The 23,756-nt window shown below is 59.0% G+C and overlaps 6 protein-coding genes across 6 annotated transcripts; 4 read left to right on the forward strand and 2 right to left on the reverse strand.

The window, feature by feature from the left end:
- Nucleotides 1-466: 466 nt before the first annotated feature.
- KVR01_012394 (uncharacterized protein) lies at nt 467-1,342 on the forward strand (the record flags this gene model as incomplete). Its single annotated transcript, XM_044789253.1, has 1 exon — nt 467-1,342. The coding sequence occupies one exon, from the start codon at nt 467-469 to the stop codon at nt 1,340-1,342; it is 876 nt and encodes a 291-aa protein (XP_044638582.1).
- Nucleotides 1,343-2,248: 906 nt separating this feature from the next.
- On the reverse strand, nt 2,249-5,096 carry KVR01_012459 (uncharacterized protein; the record flags this gene model as incomplete). Its single annotated transcript, XM_044795069.1, has 2 exons — nt 2,249-3,331; nt 5,052-5,096. 2 exons carry the CDS (start codon nt 5,094-5,096, stop codon nt 2,249-2,251), a joined length of 1,128 nt encoding a protein of 375 aa, XP_044638647.1.
- A 1,449-nt stretch (nt 5,097-6,545) lies between these two features.
- On the forward strand, nt 6,546-8,152 carry KVR01_012372 (uncharacterized protein; the record flags this gene model as incomplete). Its single annotated transcript, XM_044786872.1, has 2 exons — nt 6,546-6,605; nt 6,674-8,152. The coding sequence occupies 2 exons, from the start codon at nt 6,546-6,548 to the stop codon at nt 8,150-8,152; spliced, it is 1,539 nt and encodes a 512-aa protein (XP_044638560.1).
- A 293-nt stretch (nt 8,153-8,445) lies between these two features.
- Nucleotides 8,446-10,644, forward strand: KVR01_012467 (RNA-binding RNA processing protein NOP9; the record flags this gene model as incomplete). The annotated part of the gene is made up of 1 exon (XM_044785873.1): nt 8,446-10,644. The coding sequence occupies one exon, from the start codon at nt 8,446-8,448 to the stop codon at nt 10,642-10,644; it is 2,199 nt and encodes a 732-aa protein (XP_044638655.1).
- Nucleotides 10,645-11,671: 1,027 nt separating this feature from the next.
- KVR01_012416 (uncharacterized protein) lies at nt 11,672-15,960 on the forward strand. The gene is made up of 4 exons (XM_044793459.1): nt 11,672-12,429; nt 12,507-12,566; nt 12,624-13,981; nt 14,125-15,960. The coding sequence occupies exons 1-4, from the start codon at nt 12,128-12,130 to the stop codon at nt 14,271-14,273; spliced, it is 1,869 nt and encodes a 622-aa protein (XP_044638604.1). The 5' UTR covers nt 11,672-12,127; the 3' UTR covers nt 14,274-15,960.
- A 462-nt stretch (nt 15,961-16,422) lies between these two features.
- KVR01_012325 (uncharacterized protein) lies at nt 16,423-19,443 on the reverse strand. The gene is made up of 2 exons (XM_044783909.1): nt 18,811-19,443; nt 16,423-18,744 (listed from the first exon to the last, which is right to left on the reverse strand). The coding sequence occupies exons 1-2, from the start codon at nt 18,874-18,876 to the stop codon at nt 17,227-17,229; spliced, it is 1,584 nt and encodes a 527-aa protein (XP_044638513.1). The 5' UTR covers nt 18,877-19,443; the 3' UTR covers nt 16,423-17,226.
- Between the last annotated feature and the right edge of the window lie 4,313 nt (nt 19,444-23,756).

The following is a 23,756-nucleotide window of genomic DNA, read 5'->3' on the forward strand; positions in this document are numbered from 1 at the left end:
TTGCTGTGGCTCTGCCCAGCCAGCCTGGACTGGCCAGGGGTCGGTCTGTCTGTTCCTGATGGGCCGGGACAAGACCAAGCTAACGCCCAGCTCCAATGGCGGGGGTGGGGCCTCCCGGAGTCTTCCTCTGACGTACTACCAGGCGGACAGGCGAGCAATGGGCACCCCGCGGCTCGGCCAGTAGACTACAGTTGTAACCTAACGCAACCCCTCCCATCTGTCACTACTGCTACCTACTTAGACCACAAACAGCTCCTTGGAAGGCACCGCTACAACTCGTCTTCCCCACGCCCTCCGCCTCACTCTCTTCCCCCAACCTCTCACAAGCTGCTCGACGACCCTCTCCATCCTCCCCGCCCCCTCCCTCTCCTCTGGTCATCCTGTCCCATCTCCAGCCTGTCACTGAACTCCCGTCCTTCTTTTTGACCAAGTGCACAGACAACCAAAAACATCCACCGCAGCAGCCATGGCCACCGTCGAGCACTGCCTCTACTGCTTCGAGTCCCTCGCTGCCAAACTCGAGGGCCGCAAGGGCATGGACCTGGGCGACGTCCAGACCTCCTACGCCAAGTACGCCGCCTCTGTCGCTTCCGACGATGCTGCAGCCGGGGAAGCCAAGCCCGGCAAGCCCGCCAAGAAGCTCCCCGCCCTCCGCCGCCTGGTCGGCGGCTCCAGCTCCTCGAGCACGTCCTCCTCCTCCTCCCTCCAGTCCCCCGAGTCCGCCTCCGGCAGCTCGAGCTCCACATCCCTGTCGGCGAACACCTCGGCGACCTCCGTGGCCGGCGGCGCCCCCGAGCCCGTGACCGACCCGGACGCCGAGTACCCGCTCTTCGTCACCTGGAACAAGGCCGCCGGCAGCGGCGCCGAGTACCACCTGCGCGGCTGCATCGGGACCTTTGAGGCCCAGCCCCTGGCCGACGGCCTGTCCTCGTACGCCGTGATCGCCGCCCTCCACGACAGCCGCTTCAGCCGCGTGTCGGCGCGCGAGCTGCCCTCGCTGCAGGTCGCCGTGACGCTGCTGACCGACTTTGAGGACGCGGACGACATCCTCGACTGGGAGCTGGGCACCCACGGCATCCGCATCTCGTTCCAGTGGGAGGGCCACCGCCACGGCGCCACCTACCTGCCCGACGTCGCCACCGAGCAGGGCTGGACCAAGGAGCAGACCCTCGTGAGCCTCATGCGCAAGGCCGGCTGGGAGGGCAGGCGTGACCGGTGGAGCGAGGTGGCTGATGCCGGATCCATGAAGGTCGTCAGGTACCGTGGCGACAAGGAGCAGCTCGTCTTTGACGAGTACAAGGCGTGGAGGGACTGGGCGGACGAGCACTCGGTTCGGAAGTAGGCGGGAGGCGAGGCATAGAGCTTACACTATCTGTGTGGTCCTGGAGACGGCGTACTTGGAAGCGGGGCGGGCTTAAACTTGGTAAAGGGTATTTATTCTCAGGGCGTCTCGGTACATCTACGGCAAGCCAGTCAGGCTGGGCAGGGGACAACATGGGCCCAATAGTAATTGGTAGAAGGGGGGCTCTTCCCTTTTCCGATATGCCAGTCAAGACGTGAGTTGTATAGATGCAATGGTCTCGGGAGCAGTTCAGCACATGAATGATCAGAATCTGGTTTATGATGTGACAGCGTTCGCATACGAAAGCCCGAGCCGGAAATCTATTGACGCGAGCACACTCATCACCGGCTCATTTATATGGCCAATACTTCACCCTCAAGCAAAACCTCAACACGCGGGGAAAAGAAACACAACGAGCAACAGTAAATCCAAGTATGCCAAGGAGCTGTGAGAACCGTACCTCGCTCAGCTCGGCGAATGACCTTTGCTGCGCCTGACCGTCCGAAACGCCTGGCCACAAAACCGGAGGATATAATGGCTTCAAGGGAAGGGAGGGGGATATGGTGAGAAACAACCCTCCAGAGCAAAGATTGCATAAACACGTATACAGACAAAGGAAACGGGGGAAACTAATGAGGGGCAAAAAAAAAAACAACCGAGAATAAACAAATCGACCAGGACGAGATCGAGCGGGCCTTTGGGCCGTACTGGGGAAGGAAGACGACCAAGTGTGAAAACAACCCATTTGAGAACCAGCCCAGCCGGGCCAAACCAGAATTAAACACACCCACACTTTTTTCTTTGCTCACCATCCGCAACACCAGACATTGCTCGTCTTCCTCACTCTTGGCTCGAGCCCTCGTTGCCTCCATCGTCCTCCACGGTCTCTCCGGCCTCTCTCTCACATCACCAACACCTGAGCTTCCTCCAGAACCCGCCTCCCGACCTCCTCTCGTCCCCACCTTCCGTGGCGCCATCGTCTGGCTTCTCGCTGTTCCCATCGCTCCTGGGGAGCGGGCTGAGGGGCTTGGTGGCGCCCCTCCTGTCCAGCTGCCCCGCGCCGCCGCCGCCTGCGCCCGAGACGCCCATCTCCGCCAGGCGGCGGGCCTCGACAACCCTCCGGACGATAAGGGCGAAGGTCTCCTCGATGTTGACCTCGAGCCGGGCGCTGGTCTCCATGAAGCCGCAGCCGCGGCGGCGGGCCCAGTCCAGCCCCGTGGCGGCGCTGACCTGCCTGCTCTCCTGCAGGTCACACTTGTTGCCGGCGACGATCTTGACGGGGGGTACCGTCTTGGCCGAGGAGCTGCTGCCGTACTCGGCGGCGGGGCTGACGCCGGCCTTGCGGGCGCGCTGGGCGTTGTCCATGCGCGTCTCGGCCTCCATGTCGATCAGGTCGTTGAAGTAGCCCAGCGAGTCGAGCGAGTCCTTGACGGTGATGTCATAGACCATGAGGAAGGCGTCGGCGCCCAGGTTGGAGGTGGCCCACATGCCGCGGTACTCCTCCTGGCCGGCGGTGTCGGTCAGGTGTAGGTGGTATATGGCGCCGTCGATGCGGCGGGTGATGCTGTAGCTGTCCTCGATGGTGGGGTCGTACTCGGAGGTCCACTGCGACCGCACCAGGCGCAGGGTGATGGAGCTCTTGCCGCAGCCGCCGTCGCCGCAGATGGTTATGGAGATTGGGATTGGGGGTTGGTTCTGAGCGGCCTGCTGGTGGGCGTGCGTCGTGTTCTGCGAGGCCGCCCGCGGGCGGTTCGCGGAGCTTGCTGAGGAGGGCATCTTGCGCAGCGGCGAGTGTGAGAGGTTGGGCGAGGCGGCGGCGGCGGCGGAAGCGGCAGGGGCGGGGGGCGTGAGGGTGGAGCGGTGGGAGAGGTAGAAGGGCTGGTTATGCGACGAGGAGGAGGGGGTCGTCGGGACCAGGATGGAGTGCTTGCGCGAGATGGAGAAGAGCTCGTTTGCCGCCAGATTGCCGTCGATATCGGGGGGTGTTGGCTATGTGGGGGTTTTTGTGGTGTCGAAGGGACAGGATCGGGTTCAGGCACCAAAGCGAGATGGCATTCGACCGGCAGGAAAGACGTGCGCAGGAGGCGTATTTGACAAATGGTGATCTGACCCAAGGGAGAGGAGAACGAATGTCTTGTCGGTCTGCTCGCTGCAGGCAGAACCGTCTGGATCGACACCGGGCCGAGGAGTGTTCCAAGCTTCAGGAGGAGGCAGGCGATGGGTGGGTGGGTATCGAGAAAAAGAGCGGTTCGAGGGATGGTGGGACGAAGAAGAAAAAAAGAAGCAATGGGCGTCGCGTTGACACGGAGAAGACAAGTGATGGTCGTGTGGGTTCTGTGGATGCCGAGCAGGAGATGCGATTGGAAACTGTTGAAACTGATGAAGCTCGGGTCGCGATGAGGCAGATAGGAAGTCCCGACTTGCAAGCTCCCTCGAGTGTCTGTCGTCGTGCTGCGGGGTGGGGCCGACGGCGAGCGCTCCAAGCAATAACAAGAGGCGAATGAGGAGAAGCGAAGGAAGGTAGCGCAGAAGGCAATCGATCGGCTAGTGTGTGCTGTGGTGCGTGGTCGGGAGGTGGTGTATCCGTTCCAGCCAGGCAGATCCAATAATACTAATAATTGATAATGACCACAACGGCAACAATAATTAAATAACAACAACAACAAGAAGAAGAAGAAGAGGCGAGACAAGTGCGCCGGTGGCCGGTGGTCGGTGGGCAGCAGCGGCAGCAGCAAGCAGCTAGCTAGTTGTGCTCGAGCTGTGCAGAGCTGGGCATGGCGGGATGGGGGGTGTCGGGCAGGACTGACGGCAGGTGAGGCGAGGGAACTGGAAAGAAGAAACGCTCACTTGTATCTAGATGTACTGTGCAGCTGTTCTTTTCGTCTCGTTAGATTAATCGTGCACTGCTGCAGCAGCACATTTGGATTGATTACCCACTCTGGTGCCTTCCCCGAGATATGACAGGAACTAAACGGGAAATATGCTCGTGCACCGGTGGCCAGGGGGGGTATGGGGCGGGCTTGTGGGTGGATGTGGGTGGGTTGTGAGTGGGTGTGCGGTACCAGAGCAGATCTCGAGGTGTCAAATAGCAATCTTGTGTCTGCAGGCCCGTCAAAAGATTGCAAGCATGGGCCGACCAACACTTGCTCTAGCCCGGGTCATGCGTGTGATGTGTGATGAACTACCACGCTGCCACGCCGCAGTCCAATAACAACCAGAAAAGAATCAAAGAATCAGAAGAATCAGAGATGCAGACATGGCATCGGCCGACTTTTCCCATCCGTGCTCGTCTCCTCCTCCTCCTTCATCCCGTTCTTCTCCCACCCATCCACTCATCCACCAATCCACCCATCCACCCCTTGGCCCCACCACTTCGCCCCTCACCCACGGACTCGCTCGAGTCCACGGGGCTGTCCCTGCAGCACGCAAAATAGCACAGGACTTGCCGTGGAATGAATCCGGATGATACGATCAATTTGGGGTTTGCCCAACACCTCCTGTCCGTCCTCCCTCCGTGGCCACGCGAACTGATTTTTTTTCTCCGTTGTATTTTTGGCCGTCGGCGAGTCGTCTATTCGCCCATGGCCCATCGTACAACGTCCGTTCCCTCCTGATGCCACGGTCACCCTGTAACCTTGCAATTGGCGAACCTTGATTAGTTGTCCTTGTTGGTTTGCCATCGGCAGGGCCTGCCTCATGGCCAGATGGCCTGCCTTGCCTGCCTGCGGTGGGTGGTGAGGCAGTGAGGGTGCATGTGTGATGAGACTACACGGTACTACTGTATGATATGCCATTGGCGCGTGCCTCTCTTGCACACGAGCCAGCCTCTGGTCGCCCATCGTCTCAACCTCATCCCGTCCCATTCCGATTTGTTGGCACTCTGCCTTTGCTCGCTGCACCCTTGGCTCCCTCCCACCTGCAACAGACAGGCAGTACCATGCGTATCTGGGTGGCACGGCGTGCGGGACAAGTCTTGGTGTGAGAAGTGTGCAGATTCTGTTACCCCTATTTTGGGTTGGGGTTTCCTAATTCCTAATTTTTTTTTCTTGCATTTCATTTCTGGACGGCTCTGCAGTATGTATCAAATATAAGGCTCCGGCCCATCCTCTGCGTGGAGCATGGGATCGACGGCCCGGCTCCTCAACACGACCCCATTCCCCTTTATTGGCACACGTTACTCGGCGCGAGCCCATCTTGTTGATGGGATCAGCCCTCCGCACAACCTTGAAGGGGGGCCACGTCGTTCCCACGTGTGGCCAGGGGGCTGTCGAGCCGCCTACGCCACGCCCGCACACACTTGACCAATGCTGGAGGCTGTCCCCGGGCCCTAGTAACGGCCGTTAAGCCGAACACTTCTAGCTCGCTCCAGTCGCCTAACTACTTAATAAGTAGTCTACGGAGTAGATACTTGAGTCGACTGCGCTGCGCTGACTGCATGCAGTCTGGCTGTCTGCCCACCCTTCTCTGCCACTCTAGCGTGAAACAATCCCTTTCGACGTGCGTAGTGGTTCATCTAGATGCGCTATACCACGCAGTAGCACATCGAGGGGCAACCTTCTGCCTTGTTAGCTGCAGAAGTTCGTCCCATATCCACTCTCCGCGACTGTTTCAAAACAGCACTGCTATTGCCGTCTCCTTGTGGCGTACGCGGGCACTCGACCGTCCACTGACCGGTCACCTCCTGAATCCTCAGGGAGCAAGAGGTGAGGACTCATCCACGGCACCTTTGATGCTCAATTTGCGAGACCGATGAACCAATTGATGGCTCCGCTTGGACCGAGCCAGGCACGGCTCTGACGAGCTGTGGGTTGGAACGGTGGGTGGTCTTCAGGGTTAGGGGGCAATCTGCCCCTACCGCTCAAGTAAGAGGTCTCCCAATGCAGCCCGGACATACAAGCCAGAGGCTACGTGCGGCTCTATGTTTTCTTGCTGTAGATTGTGTGTTCTCCTCTCGATGAATTTGATCCCTAGAGTCTTAGGCCAAGTCCCCAGTATGGTGTGCTGTAACAATTGCTGCCCTCAAATGATCCCCATGGGACGGTCTAGACGCCAAACTCGCCTCCGATACAGGACCTGACCCGTCATTCGCTGCCATCCTTGCCGGCCAGACGAGCAGGATCTGTGGCCCGGTTGAGAAATCATTCACTTCTGGTCGTTATCTCCCAGAAGCTGTGAGCCACGAAAGATTCTCGACACTTTTGAGATGGACTGGAACAGCCAACAGCCCACCTCTGGGGCGGGCAGAGCAGACGAGGTTGCCGAAGTAAGCACGACTTCTCCGAGCCACACAGCCCACCAAGCCGCAGACCATCCGTCGCTGACACATCACAGCTCATCGATGCGGTGAAATCCCTCATAGTGCCCTTCGTCAGGGAAGCAGACGACAATGCGCACATCAGGGCCGCCGGAGGGGACGCTCAGGCGGCATCACGGCTTGGCAACGCCCTCATCAGCGGCGACCTGGTCCCCGCCAAGGACCTCCACCAGCACCTACGTGATATCCTACCGTCGGACGAGGGCCTCGGAAAGGATGGCCTCACCGCCGCCATCTCGCAGATCCTCAGGTTCAGCGTCAACACCTGGGACCAGGGCTTTCTCGACAAGCTGTATAGCTCGACCAACGCGGTCGGCGTCGTCACCGAGATGCTCCTGGCTGCGCTGAACACGAACCTCCATGTCTACTCCGTCTCGCCCGCCCTGACCATCATCGAGAAGCTCACTGCCAAGAAACTGGCCGGGCTGTTCGGCTTCGATGGCCCGCACGCTGGTGGCGTCACCATCTCCGGAGGCAGTGCGTCAAACATGACATCCCTCGTCATCGCCCGGTCTACGCTTTACCCAAACACCAAGGCTTGCGGCAACGGCGTGTATGAATTCGTCGTCTTCACCAGCGAGCATGGCCACTACTCGGTGGAGAAGGCCGCAATGACGTGTGGCATAGGCAAGAGCAATGTCTGGCTGGTCCCGGTGGACAGGGCCGGGCGGATGATCCCCGCGCGGCTCGCAGCCATGGTCCAGCAGGCTCGCAAGCAGGGCTTTACACCTCTCTACGTGAACGCCACCGCCGGGTCTACTGTCCTCGGCTCGTACGATCCGCTGGAGGAGATCTCTGCCATCTGCAGGGCTGAGGGGCTTTGGATGCACGTCGATGCCTCCTGGGGCGGGCCCGTCGTTTTTTCCGCGCAGCACCGCCACAAGCTCAATGGCTCACACCTCGCGAACTCGGTGACGGTGAACCCCCACAAGATGATGAACACTCCTGTTACGTGCTCCTTCCTCCTGGGGCCGGACATGCGCGTGTTCCACAAGGCCAACAGGACTGACGCAGACTACCTCTTCCACGGCGATGGCGCGGACGGCGACGAGGTCTACGACCTTGCGGACCTGACCCTGCAGTGTGGCCGGCGGGGCGACAGCCTCAAGCTCGCGCTGAGCTGGGTATACTACGGACCCAGGGGCTTTGAGAGGCAGGTTGACCACGCGTTCGACATGGCAGCATACCTGGCTGCACAGATCGAGACCAGGGAGGACTTTGCATTGGTCACGGAGACGCCTCTGCCATGCCTGCAAGTATGTTTTACCTACAGGTATTCAGACGTCGCAGAGGAAAACACGACCAGAACAGCCGAGATGGTCAGGAGGTTGAGAGGCCGGGGCTTCATGATCGACTACGCCGCGTTCAACGGCTCGAGGAAAGATGTGCCCAAGGGAAGCTTCTTCAGGGTCGTGGTTAACGTGCAGACACGGAGGGAAACCTTGGACGGGCTGATCACGGCCTTGGAAGGAGTCGGCCGTGATCTCGGCCCATGATATGGCACAAGGTGTCGTGCTTGGATCGATCGTACAGGCCAGGAAACACATTCCGATGAGGCACTTGAGCACTTGAGACAAGGAGGACATAGAGCACTTACCCATGGGTAGACACCTTTCTTCATACACACTAGACTGCAGCGACGGCTTTAGCTCCCCTAGGAAAAGAGTTCAGGGTTGTGATAACGATAGCGATAACGATAACATCCCCGGACCAAAAAGTTTCGACAACCATCAACCACTGACACTTGAGCTTTGCGCGACCAATTGCAAATACGAGCAGCGCCGCAAAGATGGCTCGAGACAAGAAATCAAAGAGACAACTCATCCGCGACGAGAAGAAGGCCAAGAAGCGGCAGCGAGAGGTCGAGAATGACGAGACAAAACAAGAGAGAAAGCGCCAGCGCGCCGAGGCGGCAGAGGCCGATGGCGGCCACGGCGCTGCCGGCGACGACGAGGACTACAACGGTGTCGCGGAACACATGCAACACCTCGGTGGCGGCGGTGGTCCATCAGCAGAGCCAGAGCGTGAGTTCTTTGGCATGCTGACCGACGAAGAGCAAGAATACTTTCGCAGCGCCGACGAGAAGCTCGAGACCAACGACTTCGAATCCGACGAGGACAGGGGATACTTCCTCCAGAGCATATACACCGAGGCAGTAGGCAAGGAGCTGAAGCTCGCGAGCAGCCAGTCCTGCTCGAGGCTGATGGAGAGGCTGATACTGCTGAGCAATACGAAGCAGAAGAAGCGCCTGTTCGAGGCCTTCGCTGATCATTTCGTCTCCCTGGTGACCCATCGATTCGCGAGTCACTGCTGTGAGAAATTGTTCATACAGTCTGCACCTGTGGTAACCAGGGAGCTGAGCGGCAATATTGAAGAGGAGGAACCCCAAGAGAACCAGGTCCAGGGCGAGGCCGAGGCCGAGGCCGAACAGACCGGGACGAAGGCATCGATGGAGAGTCTGTTCCTGTACACGCTGGACGAGCTCGAAGCTCACCTGTCCTACTTGCTGTCTGACAGATTTGGGTCGCATGCCCTCCGTGTACTACTTGTGGTCCTGTCCGGGCGACCGCTGGACCAGGTCTCGACCAAGTCCCTGCTGCAGAGCAAGAGAAAAGAGCACATCTCCGTGCAGGGCGGACGGGCCGAGACGGATGAGATGACCGGGCAGACCAGGGTGGTGCCAGAGTCGTTCACTATGGCAACCCAAATGATCCTAGAGAGCACGACTGCGGCTATGGATCCTACCGCCCTCCGAGTACTGGCGACGCACCCAACAGGCAACCCGGTGCTGCAGTTACTGGTGGACCTGGACATATCATTGAACGGCAAAGACAAGGAGAAGAGGGACCGACTCCTTATTCTGAAGCTCCTACCGGGCGCCCCCGAGAGCCTGAGCGATAACTCGACGCCGGCCTCGGACTTTGTCAACTCGATGATATATGACCCAATCGGATCGAGGCTCCTGGAGACGATCGTGACCCATGCGCCGGCCAAGATCTTCAAGGCCCTCAACGCGAATTTCTTCAGCCCGAGGATACATACATACCTGCGAAACGACATAGCCTGCTACCCGGCGATCAAGGCGCTGAACCGAATGAGCAGGGACGACGTTGCCGAGTCTGCCCGGAAGATGGTACAGGAAATCCCAAAAGTCGTCGCGGCAAAACGGTACAACGTGTTGAAAGCACTCTTCGAGCGGTGCCAGGTGCGGCAAGCCGCCGAAGAGATCGAGGCGTTGCTAGAGGCCGTGTGCACAGCGTATGGCTCGCAGGACGGCCTCAACCTGATCCCCAAGCTCTGCGGCCTGGACGACGAACCTGCCTCTAAAGACGACGACCAAGCAAAGAAGTTCCAGCCATCACTACAAAGCGACAAGCAAAAGGCGGCCGCCGTGTCACACGGCTGCCAGCTAGCCTCGGCCCTCGTCAGCATCCCCGGCTCACCAGCGAGAGCGGTGCAAAAGTCGATACTGTCGCTCCCCACGGCCCAGCTGGTGCACCTTGCGACGTCGACGACGCCGTCCATGATCGTGGTTAAGACGGCGCTGTCGGCGCCGGCCGAAGTGCCCAACTTCCACAAGGCGCTCGTGACCAAGCTGACACCTAGCGTGATGGACTTGGCACAGTCGCAGATCGGGCACAACGTGGTCAACGCCGTGGTGGGGATCCCGTCCAAGGCGGCCGGAGCGGAGGCACAGGCCGCGGTGGTGCCCTTCCACCTCAAGGAGAGGATCATGTCCACGCTCGGGGCGGGCGAGAAGGGCCTACGGGAGAGCTGGACGGGCAGGAGCGTGTGGCGGACATGGAAAGGCGACCAGTGGAAGTTCAGGAGGAGCGACTGGGTGCGGTTCGTGAAGGAGGTCGACCCCGAGGTAAAGCCCGAGGAGAAGCTGTGGAACAGGGTGGCGGACAAGGAGAAGAAGGGCAAGGGCAAGAAGAACAGGGCGGGCAAGGACAGGTCGGCTGGCAAGGACGAGGATGGAGAATAGGGGGTGGAGGGTCAGAGCGGAGGAGTGGTAACGTAGCCAATGATGCCCGGGTAGAAGGCGGCCAGGGAAGTGAATGATGCTTCACGTTCACATTTGTTGATGATACCCAGATCGAGAGCAGGTCGAGACCGCCGGCGAGCAGGCCAAAGGCCAGACCGGCCATCTCCGCCCGACTCCGTACCCAGTGAATAGAGTTTGAAACCTGGGCCTCGAACCTGATTGCGGGATGTGTTGTAATAGAATAACCCAATTTATTAGGGATGCATGCCTAGATACGGGCGACAGGCCGGCAGGGCGGCAGGGCACGGCAAGGCATTTTTTCGACGTCTGGCGATGTGCCTCTGCCTCGCTACCGACAGCGCGGGACCACCCTGGGGCAGCGTGGAATGGAAGGCACAACCAGATGGGATAGATATATCGAGACGGGCATGTGCCGTGGCGTCTGCAGTGGAGCGTAGCACTGCATTTTTGCAGGCTGGCAGGCTGGCTGGCCGGGCACGACATTGCGACAAGTGTGGGCGGGCTGCCGGCAGGGGCCCAGGGGCCCAGGGGCCCAGCCAAGGGGGGTGGAGGCGTGCATGGGCATGGGGGAGAAGCACATGGAAAGGGCCACATGGGGGGCCACATGGGGCAACGGAGCGAAAGGAGCAGGGGCCAGGCGGCTGCTGCGTTGCGTGCCCTCATGCCCTGCAAAGGGGGGCAGGGGGGTGGAAGAACCTTGGAAGGCTGGAAGGGCTGGGAGGTACCTAGGTACGGAGTACTGTACGGAGTACAAGGCCCTCCTCGATGGCTCCTGCCGAATGAGGCGGGCTACTCGCCTCGCGGGAAATTATGGAAACGCTGTCACACTCGGGTGCCTCGGTATGAGCAGGGGGGGTGGGGGGGGTGGTCGAGGTGAGGACCGCCAGGACGGTCGGGGGGGCCAGTTGGACTAGGCGGACCGAGCTGGACCAACCGCAAGCAACTACAACAGCCGGGACGGGGTCTGTCTAGGACGTGCAACGTGCAGGCTGCGCTACCAAAGGTACTCGGTACTGCCCCGTACCCGTGCTAGCCCGTTGCCGACGGCGAGGCGAAAGCGAGAGAGAGACAAACAGACAGACAGACAGACGAGACCACACCTCGCCTGGCCTGTTGAGCGACGAGACAAGATCACAGAGGCACTGCACTCCACTCTGCTCTCATCCCAGACAGACAGACATCTACCGAGTCCATTCGCTGCATATCACCATGTCCCCCGCCCTCTGATGGCCCCCCGAGGCTGCCCTAGGCTCCGGGATACCGCGACCTCCGCGACGCGACGTGCCCCTGACTGACATTCTACGCATCACGCACACACTCTCACACGCACTCTCACTCGCCCACTCGCCCACACGTTCACTTCGCCTGCATACGGACTCACAAACTCAACCCTCCCGCCGAGAAAGACCACATCTAACCCCTTCCTTTCATGGCCGCATGACAAGCCGACCGACCGCCCGACATGGAGAGCAGTCCTGGATATGTCAACGTCATGGGCTCGGCCACCCTGCCGCCCCTGCAGCCAGTCCATCATGTTGCCTGGGCCGAGAGGACTGTCATGTCCACGCCCTCCCCCGATGGGACAACTCCCACCTCGGCCTCGTCCTCCTCGGATGGCCCGCCGCTGCAGGACCCTCCTGCCGTCTCCCCTGCGCCCCTGGACTGGGAGGCCCATAAACAGCTCATCAAGGACCTGTACATGGGCCAAAACCTCAACCTCACCGAGGTTGTCGAGAGAATGAGGTCTCGCAACTTTCATGCCACGTGAGCAGAGCCTCCTCCGCCCCTGCCTGCCACGTCTCTGCCTGCGCTGACCAGTCCACCCTCTTGTCTCTTATTAGTCCCAGGATGTACAAGGCTCAGTTTGCCCGGTGGACATGGAGCAAATATAACTGCAAAAGGTACTGTTTGGGTGATCCCTGCCCCGAGCCTCACCGACACTAATTCCGTTGGCTCAGGATGCGGCGTGACCTGTCTTCCGGCAAGGCCATCGAGAAGTCCACTGGCAAGTCGTGTCACAGGGTCAAGCGCCAACGCCCCACAAAGGCACCCAAGAGGAAGGACCAGCCATCATCTGAGGCCACTCAAGAATCCACTCAAGAAGCCTCTCCGCCCGCCGAGGAGGCCGCTCCTCAAACAGCCACTGTCGTTCGCAGGCCGCAGTACCCCCAACTGAGCGTCCTTTCTTACCAAGTAGCCCACGCCGATGATGGCACCCGCTTCATGCAGTCTGTTCTCACCGACATCAGGAACCACGTCTACAGCTTCTTCTCGCGCAAGCACGAGTGGCAACGGTCTCCTGGCACTAGCCTCATCTCCGCCTACAATTATGCCTTCTACGATTCTTTCCGCATCGCAATGGACAGCTTCGTCAAGAATGAGCACTTCAACGGCGGCGAGATCCTCCGCCGGGCTTTTCTCGAGGTCGAGGAGGCCCTGCAGACAGACTATTCGTCGACCTTCTACTTCTTCTTCATCGACCTGCCCGACTTGTTCTTGCACTACGGAAGGCACGACATCTTTGTCATCTTGCTGGCGCACATCAACAGGCTGACGGCCTTGGGCCTGCGCGACAAGATCATCGGGGCCGGCTTTGCCAGCCTGCATGCACTGGCAGAATCGAACCCGGCTTTCCTACGGCATTACATCAGCGGCGCGTCCGGCCTCTGGTGTGACCTCCTGTCCGAGCTACGCGGTCCCAGGGACCGGGGCACTCTCCTTGCGAGGAGGAACCACCTACGACACTCTCATTCCAAGGATCCCCAGAAAGTCAAGGCGCTCTGTGACGATTATGATCACCTTTTGGGCGAGGTACAAAAACATTGGGGCCAAGGGCACACCGCATCCAGGCACTTGGAGGACGTGGTCCTGATGACGCAGCTCAACTATGATCACTTCTCGGATAGCTTCGCAGAGAGGAACGAGAGGCTGATAGAAGGTGTTGTGACAAAGTACCAGCTCGCCCCCAGCTCAGCCCCCAGCCCCGTCACGCCGGAATCGATCGACAGCGGTAGCAATACTAGCGACGGCAAGTACGAGGTGTTGCCGCTCGCAGCCTGGGACGTGCTCGACCGCAACATCCGGTCCAACTGCTACCATCGGTTGGCGTGCTACTACGTGCACCAGGGAGATGCGCCGCTTGCCGCTTTCTATGGCGCAAAAGCGAGGGAGGGGTGGAAGACGGACTTTTGGCAGCTGGAAGTCGAAGCCCTCCTTGTCGGTTCTGGAAGGCTATTCGAAGCCGAGACGCTTCGACGCTGTCGCCTTGAGGCCCAGTATTTCGGGAAGCTGTTGGAAAATGACTGGACCGCCGCAGGTATGCCATCTTCCCCTACATCATTGTCCCCGTGATAGCCTTGACTCGGCTGTTTATATGTCATGATTTCCTGCTTCCCACCCACCACCCCCACCCTTATTCCATTTGGGTTCTACCTATTCTGATCATGTTTATTGGCCAAGTTTGTCCGTCTGACAATACCAAAGCTGCCGAGCTAGACTACTACCTCAATATCCGACCGTCTGTTATGAAGAAGATGCCACACACAACCGGTGGTTCCTGGGCTCCAAGCCTGGGCTATGGTGGTCACCGGCCCTTGGCTAAGAGCTGAAGATGAGCCGGCTGTGGTTCGAAAACATCGAATTCGGGGCTTCAAGCACTAGCCACCGGTAACGAACAAAAGTTATAGCTCCCGAGGCCCGGCCTACAGTCTATCGCGCCCTAGCACATCTGATGTGCTACCAGGTGAAGGCCAAAAACCAGCCGGGTGCTCATTATAAAGTGATGGCTGAGTAGCCTAAATCTTCACACTAAGTTGCATTCGAATCACAAGTTTGAACGAAATGTGGGCTTTTAAAACACATGCTACGAGACACTTTCCGACGCGGACCGTCCATCCCTGAACAAAAAAAGAACAACGCAAACGCCCTCAAACTTGCGACACGCACTGAGCAAGCAGCTATTCAAAGATCACCAATACCCGAAGTGTCATAGAAACGCACCCGAGCATACCTGTGTGACAAAGTTATACCACCCGGCAATCCTTCAAACGCGCAATGACGGCACACAAACTCGTCAGGGGCAACAGCTCCCTTTTTATGGCCGTCGGCTCTTCCCTGAGGGCTCGACCGGTGACCCCGACCATCGTGGGACCCCAGGGCAGAAGGAACACCGATAAGACATTCTGCACAAGTCAAGACCAAGGATCCACCCACTCGCCCTCCATTGTCCATCTCGGTGTGACCATCTCGTCTCCCCTCATAGACAGCCCGCACAGGCGGAGGCCAACGGCCGGCGTCATGCCGCGGAGTGGGTACGACACGACCAACATGCGCATGGCAGCGAACCCTCGACCGGCAGGCTCTGCCGCGGGGACAGGCAAGCCGAGAAATGACAAGTCAAGCGGTGGCGGCACCGGCGGCGACGGCAGCGGTGGCGGTGGCGGTGGCGGTGGCGGTAGGGGAGTCGGTGACAGGCGCAAGGACAACGGCCGAGACGGAGACGATAAAGGCTCTGCAAAGAAGCCAGAGCAGGAGCCGGGACGGGGAAGCAAGGACGAGGAACCGACCGCCGACAAGACCGCCGACGAAGTGAAAATCCCGTGGGTAGACGTGCGCATTCCGTTGGAAGGTCGTGGGTGGACGTTCTGGCTATGATGACCTTGGGAGGCCAATGTCGCGATTTTCCTCGGGCGGGCGCGCGCGATATCTAGCGCACCGGCCGAACCGCGACCGCTCGCTCGACTTGCCGTCGCCCATTCTATTTTCTTGTCACGACCTGGTACGGAGGAAAACGGATCAGCTGCGGCATGCCGGGCCTTGGGGACGCGGCGGGACGCGGCCTGACGTTGCGAAGCCCTGCGGTCTCGTGAGTCAGCGGGACAGGGTGGTGGGTAGGAGGGGAGACATCATAGTTCTGGGGCAGGACGGGCGAACGGGCTCGGTGCGGACGGCAAGGCCCGTGACGGCTGGCGCACTCGCGTATGGCGCACAGACAGCTGTCAACGATCATCGGAGCAGTCCATGCTCCAGGCTCGCAGCGAATAGATCATTTGTTTGTTCGGTCGGCAAAGTGGGCGAAGGACTGCGAAAGAATGGCTTTCATCCTGATTCACAAGGGTGGATCATTGCCCACTGTGTGTATACGCGTTTCGAGGAGAGGAGTTGGGAGACAGACAAGCCTCGAAGATGGGGAATATCATTCGAATCGAGAAGGCGCACTGAAGCTTAGGATGGCGACCTGAAATCTGATGGCCAAGTTTAGCAATACAGGAACATAAATTCCATCCATCCTCCATGCCCGCTCCTGCGTTGCCTTTCCCCGTGCGTGTCCTCGAGCCTCATTGCGTCTGCTCGGGCGGCCGCGTAGGCCACGGTACCTTCTCGCCTACAGGGTAACTTCCTACGTGACTCTTTGTTATGGGCACCCTTGTGTGGTATATCCATGTATGAGATTTTTCTCTCATGACTTCCTCTCATAGGATTCCCTCTCATAGGATCCCCAACATTGAGAGACTCTGCTGGATAATAACGTACTATAGAGGAACATCTTGTAAAAAGTCACCACATAGATTTAAGGGTAACTGTATTCACATAGATATTGCTATCATCTGAAAGCGTAGCGGTGGTACGGTAATGGTATATGTGATGGGAAGGAAGCATTTTACGAAGTCGGTGCGAAGAGTACAGACGAGGGCCGCACGCTGTCACGTTTACGGCATTGCTTGTATATGCACGCGGACGCATACTACTAAAATTCTGTTTAAAAAGAATGTTGTTTTGATTGATCGGAAGTGAGGGAGGCGTTGGTATCGCACCAATTTTCCCCGCGGCCGTGGACTCTCCCTGTCCTGCCGCCCAGGGGTGAACTTGTGATGATTATGTTGAAAAATAGCTCAACACATTTTGACAAATAACTTCCCAACACCGGTAATGCCTGACTTTTCTCCTCGTCAAAAGGGACGCTGCCCGAAAATGTCCTATCCAATATAATCAAAAGACGCCATGTTTGAATGCCCTGATAGGCTCGAATGCTGTATGCCTGCCACGCATCACAAATGCTATGCTTTTTCGACCACCCTGAAAGGTTCGAATGCTATATGCCCATACATCATAAAAAAACGCCATCCCTTTTTTCGAATGCCCTAAAAGGTTCGAATGCTGTTTTCTTCGCTACCAGTTCGGGATGATTCGAGATGAAACAGTTCGCCGGGAGCGCGGAGCGCCTCAAACAAAAAGTTGATTACACAAATGTCGTAGGTTTCGTAAGTCCTCATCGGTTCTCGGGTCCACATGACACCGGATGTCGACTTGAGGCCCAAAATAAGAGTACAAGGCCACACCTCACGCGAGGTCCAGGCCGGGTCCAGGCCGGAAGACTGCATGTGCCGATGGGCGCAACTGGAAAAGCCCGAGGGTATCTTCGAAGCACAGTTTCCAAACTCCACAAAGCAAATTGAAGAAAGGAATGCCTCTTGGTCCTGTTGCTTGTGACCCTTTTTTCTGTTACATTTTGGTTTTGCTTTGCTTTTGAGGCTTTCGTTCCGGGAGTGGTGTTGCTGTTGCTCAGGTCGAATCTTCCGGCTGCGATGCGGGGAGCTGAAGGTATGAGTCAAAGTCAAACTGGTCGTAAGTAGATGTGGTGTTGAAGAAGTCCGTAGTGAAGTCATCCGTGGCATAAAACTGTTGGAAGTCATTGGCATCCAAGCTGTTGCCTTCGAGACTATCCGAGGATATCTGTGTTACCGCGTCATCCGAAAGACCTGTCTCGAGCTTGACAGCCTCAAGCGGCTGGCTGCCGGTGTAGAGGTGTAGTGGGTCACTCCCGAAGGATGGCTGGTCATCTCCCGCGTCCTCGTTCTTCACCAGAGGCTTGTCTGCTGCACCCTGTGCCTTGGCGTTTGGCTTTGACCCGTGGTCGCTCTTTGCTGCTACTGGGGACTCCTTCTTGGACACTGGGCTCTGCTGGGTGTTCCGACCGCGGGACTGCCTCCTTGCGCGCAGCTCTAGCAGATCTCCGTGCTGCTGAAGTTGGAAGGGAGCCTGGGTGGCGTTTGAGGCTTGGCCGCCGGCGAAGAACCCGGCGAAGTCGGTATCCTGGGGGAACATGCCGCGCAGGTTAGCGGGCAGTTCACTGGTGAATCCTAACCCGTAGGTCGGCTGGAGCGAGCCAGGGGACATTGGTACTGTCTGCGAAGACTTGCGGCGCTGGATGTTTTGCTGGTGGTGAGTTCCCATCGGGGCTGGCATTCCTGGGGATGGCATGCCTGAGACGTGGCGGAAAGCAGCCGGCGACTGTGTCTCAGGGAAGGCCTCTCCGAAGCTTCGGCGCTGCCCGGCCACCTGGGCGGACTGGGGCGCAATGACGGGTGAGATGCTGGATGCCCTCGATTGGGGGTTCGTGTTGATCTGCAGGGCGTCCATCTGGCCCATGGACATGCTCCTCTGGTGCATAGACATGTGCAAGCTGGGGGACGGGAAGGCGCTGCTGGAGGAGGCCATGGGGTTGGCGGTGGCTGGGCTGCCGATATGGCTGTCCACGGGGCTCCCGAGCGCGTTCTGAGGGCTTGGGTAGTGGAATGCAGGCTGGTGGGAGGGGGTTGTGGGCGAGAAGGGAGCGGCGGTCATCTGTGGCGAAGACTGGGCCTGTTGGGCGCCAGGAGCGTGGGTCTGGAAGGCGGCGGCCGGGCGGGTGGAAAAGCCACGGGGTCCGAAGAACTCGGCAAACTGGGCGTTGACGTCGGCCTCCCTTTGGAGGTCCCGCTGGAGGTTGGGAAACCTGTCGTAGGCGGCGGCTCGGGTGCCCAGGGTTGCGATGGCATAGGCCTGGAAGCGGGGCATGCTGGCGAGGATATCGTTGTTGTTGAGCAGGGCCGAGTACCTGGCGGGCAGGTCGTCCTCCTCCTCGTACATCTCCTCGTTGAGGACGATCTGCTCGGAAACCTTGAGGGCCTTGCCGGTGCGCTGCTTGTGGATCTCGGAAGCAGCGTAGGCGGACTGGACGCGGGCCTCGAGGCTGCGGTCGCCCCTCCTGGATGCGGCAATGTATGCCCTCTCCTTGTTCTCCGAGGCTGTTCTCTCGCTCTAGAAAGACAATCAGATGATGGCGCATGAATGGGCGTCGAGCTCGGAGACGAGTTCAGTACACACCTGCCTGGGGACGCCGGCGTTGGGGCCGGCACTCCCGGTGGACAATCGGGAGCCCTTGGGAGGCATGTTGAGGTTTCCTAGGGAGCAATATCAGGCGAGGGACGGAGGCAGCGATGAGATGCGATGATGGCCGGATCGAAATGCTGTTGAAGAGATAAGAGGTGGTGAGTTGTTGGTTTTTGTTGTTTTTGTTCTTGGTGTTGTTGTATGGCGGCGAATTCGCATGCGAATGGTACAGCTCTGACGGATATGAATATTGCGTGCTATATGCCCAGATTCGTGTACACGATGAGTTAGTTGATCCTGGACCTGGCCACTTGGCACCGGCAGGAATAAACTGAAAACAGGATGTGGTGGCGGGTTGGAGGTGGTTTAAAGAACAAGAAGGTCGAGGTAAGCGGATTTGGCCGCGCAGGCGCAACTGGGCGAGATTGTATAACTGGGGAGCAGGATGGATGGAGGAGGAGGCGACTAAGGCGACAGTGAGGAGAAGGAGCAGGACGGGCACCGGCCTGGCAGTTGAGCTAGCGAATGGGTAGGCCAATTGCCTGGGTAGGCCAATTGCCAATGCCAGCCAGTACCAGCCAGTGCCAGCCAGTGCCAGCCAGTGCCAGCCAGTGCCAGCCAATGCCATAATACGACACACGTCTCTGCTGCCTCTACTGCCTCTCTGCCTCTCTCTGGGCACCAGCAGCCCGCACCTCGCCAATACCCCAAGCCCGCCCGCCCGCCCAGCCCGCCTGCCCGCACACGCTACCCACGGTCCAGAAAGGGCAGCATGGGCGCGGGGGAACTGACTCCCGTCCCCCTCGTTGCTGCGGTTTCCCTACCAGCCCGAGCTGCCCCTGCACGCCCATGGGCCCACTGGCCCGCTGGGCCCACTGACCATTCACCCGAGCGCCTGCTGTTAGTGTTGGGCTGTTAGCGTTGCCTTGCAGGGATCCTCTCGCGCCTTCTGCTCCTCGCTCTTGTCCTTTCGGCCTTTGCTGTGGGGGGGTTTGGGGGGGTTCGAAGCAAGTACTAACCACATCGGGAAAGTATACCACGCTGTCTGGCATCTGGGTCACAGAAGCAAGATCCGATAAGGCACCACGCCCGTAGTACGCCCGCACATGCTGACAATGCTGTGCAAGCCTGGCTTGCCTGGGGAGGATCAAGCCTGGGGGAAGACACAGGCAGTACAACGGAGTACATACTATCTGTAAAGCATATCATCCATCTCATGGCTGCTGCCCCAGGGGTCCAGGCCCAGACCGGCCATCTTCAGCATCTCCCAACACGGCCATGCATGTACGGAGTACAGTCCATGTGTGTGCTGTACTGCACCTTCAGAACCTTGTGCACCAACCCTGCCGTCCACAAGGTTCACTTCACAGCACAGAGTGCAGGGTGCATAGTGCAGGCGGCAAGGTGCAGAGCTGTGGTGTTTTCGATCTTGGGTTTTGTCGATCCTGGTCCGATGCGGCGGTTGGGAGGTTGTGCAGATCGATCTCGATTTGCAGGGGCCCTGCGATAGGCCATAGGCCATAGGCCTACTCCCACAATTCCCGGCCCAGCAGCCCAGCAGCCCAGCAGCCCAGGTATCTGTCAGGCCCGTCTTCTTTCAGCCTTTGAAAGTACAGACGACGTACAGGCCCGAGCCCGAGCCCACGCCCACGATCTCCTGCCTGTAATAGGGCTGGCGTGACCCTGGCGCACTCTTCCCACCCCCCCTTAATAATCAGAGCACACTGGGGGAAAGATGAGACGACATGGCAGCATCGGTGGTACCCCCCCAACCCCCCTCGCTCCGCCACAACCAAGACCAACAAGCCGGGTATAAGGTTATGGCAGGTGGCGTGTGTGTGAGCGCGTCGGGGTTCGGGCGTCTCGGTGGGGAGCTTGGGTTGAACGTCCAAGGCCGGCGTCAGTCCCTTTCCAGAATATTGATTGTTATGTTTTGGCATGGTGGTGTTGCACTCTTGGGCCTGAGGGAGAGGGCCAACAGATTATTCGTTGGGCAGCAGACCCTCCCCCCGCATTTCTGGCCCAAGCTCGAGTGCGAGTTACAAGCAATAAGCTTTGTTGCTGCTGGCCGCCTGGCCGCCTGGCCGCCCGTGCTGTCCCTGCCCTCTTGACTGGAGCTTCTGGCACGGGCCAGTTGGGGCTGGCTGTCGGGTCGGTCAGTCGGTTTGGGCCCACCAGTCCCAGCTCGGCGGTTCGTCGATGGCTGGGCCTGTGCCTGGACCTGTGCCTGGGCAGTGCTTGAGCAGTGCTTGAGCGGGTGCGAGCGGTGCTTGTGGTGCTTGTACCTGACGGAACAAACTGTCCGGCCAGCTAATGACCCCCAGCTTCTGAACCTCTCTGCCTCTTTGACGACCCTCATTCACCCAGTCTGCCAGTCCGCTTCGGGCAAAGTGTCGGGCTGGCTGGCTGGCTGGGCTGGACCCATTGTCTGGCACGGCTCCCCTTCACTGGCTGACTGGCTGGCCCGTCTCCCGCACACCGGCACGGCACCCACGACACTTGCAAGACTTGCCAGTATCGCTGTCTCACTTCCTGTGCCAGGCAGCCAGGCCGCACGGCTGGCCGGCTGGCGCGGTATGAGGATGGGATTTTGGAGAATCCCATCCCAACAGACATGGCAATCTGCTCGTCTGCTCCCCCAGCCTGTCGCCTGTCCGCCATGTCAACAAATTCGCCACTCTTCCAGGCCACCCTTATCAGCGCATTACTAATTGCTGTCCACGAAGCACCGTGGCAACTTTCTCCCCCTGGTGTTTCTCGTCCTGGGGCTGTACTGCCGACGTGCTTACCGTCTGCTCTTGCCCGACGAAACCCTTGGACTGACAACTGCCGGATGCCAACGGCCCAGCGGCCACAGCTGTGGCGTGTCGGCTATAAGACGGCTTGGACGGCCTCGAACTACAGCCCATCACATCAAGCCAGTCCCTCTGTCCCTGCAATCTCGCTAGTGCTAACGCCTTGTGCTACTGCCAAATCACAGCACATTCCACCTGACGGCCTGTCTGCGAACAGCAACGACAGTAATCACCACAATGACCAGGGACAACGGGTCACACTGTCCCCACGTACTGCTTGTTCCCAAGCCACGACGCTGTCGCGGACCGATATTGCTCGGGCAGTCAATATCGCATCGCAAAGCTACCAGCCATTTTTAGGCTTAGCCCCGTGGGGCCATGGCAGCCTGGCTGCCTGCGTTTCCGCTAGTCGCTAAGACCTAAGTCCGATGCTTCTGCTTCTAGAAGACAAAGGTCCCTCTGCCTGTCTGCCCGCCAAGCTTCCGATCTATCACACGCATCGCGATCTCGCCCTCCTCCAATCGCAGCGATTCCGGCATGAGGAAGCTGCGTCGCCCGACGACCCACCCCAGCCCACCACCCTGCTCCTGGCAGCCGCACCCAGAACAGGAAGTCCTGTCGTCCTGTCGTCCTGTCGTCTTGCCGTCAGGTCGCCCGGTCGCCCGGTACCGCTGCTTCGGGCTGTTCCATCGATATCAGGTACACACTTAGGTGGACCGTCACGGACGCGAGGTCAGGTGCCTGGGACCTGGCCCTCGACCCTCGACCCTCGACCTCGACCCTCGACCCTGACCCTCGACCCTGACCCCATGCCATCTCGCCGACAATCAACTGTCACCAAACCAGTGGCCCGTGGTCCTTCCGTCACAAACTGTTCCCTGCGGCAAGCCGCCGTAACGTGCGCTCACGTAACATCCGTCCCCGTCTTTCCTTTTGTCCTCCTGAATCTACATTGGACCACTCTGTCGGTAACTGGACCCCTTTTTGCCGGCTAAACCTGCACAATCTGTGTGTTGAACCTGACCAGACAACACGGTGCCCGAGTGAAAAGTGATTCGGAAACGCGGCTGGAATTACTCTAGACTAGGCCTCAAACTTGTCCCATTTCTCTCGTATCTCTCCATAAATCGCAAATATAACGTCACGCATACACCGGTCCCTCAAATCCAGCGCGCTTCTTTGACCCGTTTTGCACTGGGCCTGATTCCGGAACACGACGATCGAAAACAGCATCGTGAAAACTTGCGGATCGAAATGGCGGGTGGGTCTCCGCCGAGAATCACCGGAGCCCGGTGGTGCGGTGCGGCTTCGATCCCCTCAGCGGCAGCAGTATGCCTTCAGATCGGAAAACTCGTCGACCGGGCGTGCCGACTTTGGCCCCACCCGCCTTCTCACCTCGAACCACCACACTCTTCGCCCACATCTACGTCACATTCTTCAACACGCGTACCTGTCCCGTCCGTCTCTTGGCTCTAGCCCCCCCTGCCCGAGCACGCGGCCCGACTGTTCAGGACGTGCCCCAGGACCCATTGCATCGTGACGGGCGCTTCGTGTCGTCGCCATGCCGCTCTCAGCAGGTACGCATGTGTAGCAGGCGAACATCACGCTGGAGGCTTCGGATCTTGTTCAGTTCGTCCCGTGCCCCCCGGTTCTCAGATCGCGCCTCTCCACCCCTCTCCCCCGTGGGCCCGGTACATGCTTGGCCTGATGAGGCTGGCTAAACACTAGTCTGCCAGGGCCCGTGGGCCCCACGAGCGCGAAACCCCCAAGGGCTTCACAAATATAGCCGAGTACAGGCGCAGCAGGAGCCCGATTGAATCGACAATTGTTGTTGCTATCGTTCCGATCTCCTTCGTAGGGTCCACGGGGTATCTTGCCCTGGCGCTCCGACATCAAACAAGGGGCTGCAGGCCGGACACGGGTTGTGAGAGCCTTGCGGACATTTTATTGCTTGCTGTCTTTGAACTGCATAGAGATCGAGGCTGGCCAGGAACGGCGATGCCCGCAAACTACTTTCTAGCCAAATGGCCCCAAAGAGAGCCAGCGTGTTCGAAAATGACGCCAGCGCTCACAGATCCGATCAAGGATCATGATGACCACAAAATGATGGCCCGTTGACGCCGTGGAGCAGCAGCAGGCTTCTTG

This window comes from Diaporthe batatas (assembly GCF_019321695.1).
Source record: "Diaporthe batatas strain CRI 302-4 chromosome Unknown Contig00019, whole genome shotgun sequence".
Lineage (NCBI taxonomy): Eukaryota > Fungi > Ascomycota > Sordariomycetes > Diaporthales > Diaporthaceae > Diaporthe > Diaporthe batatas.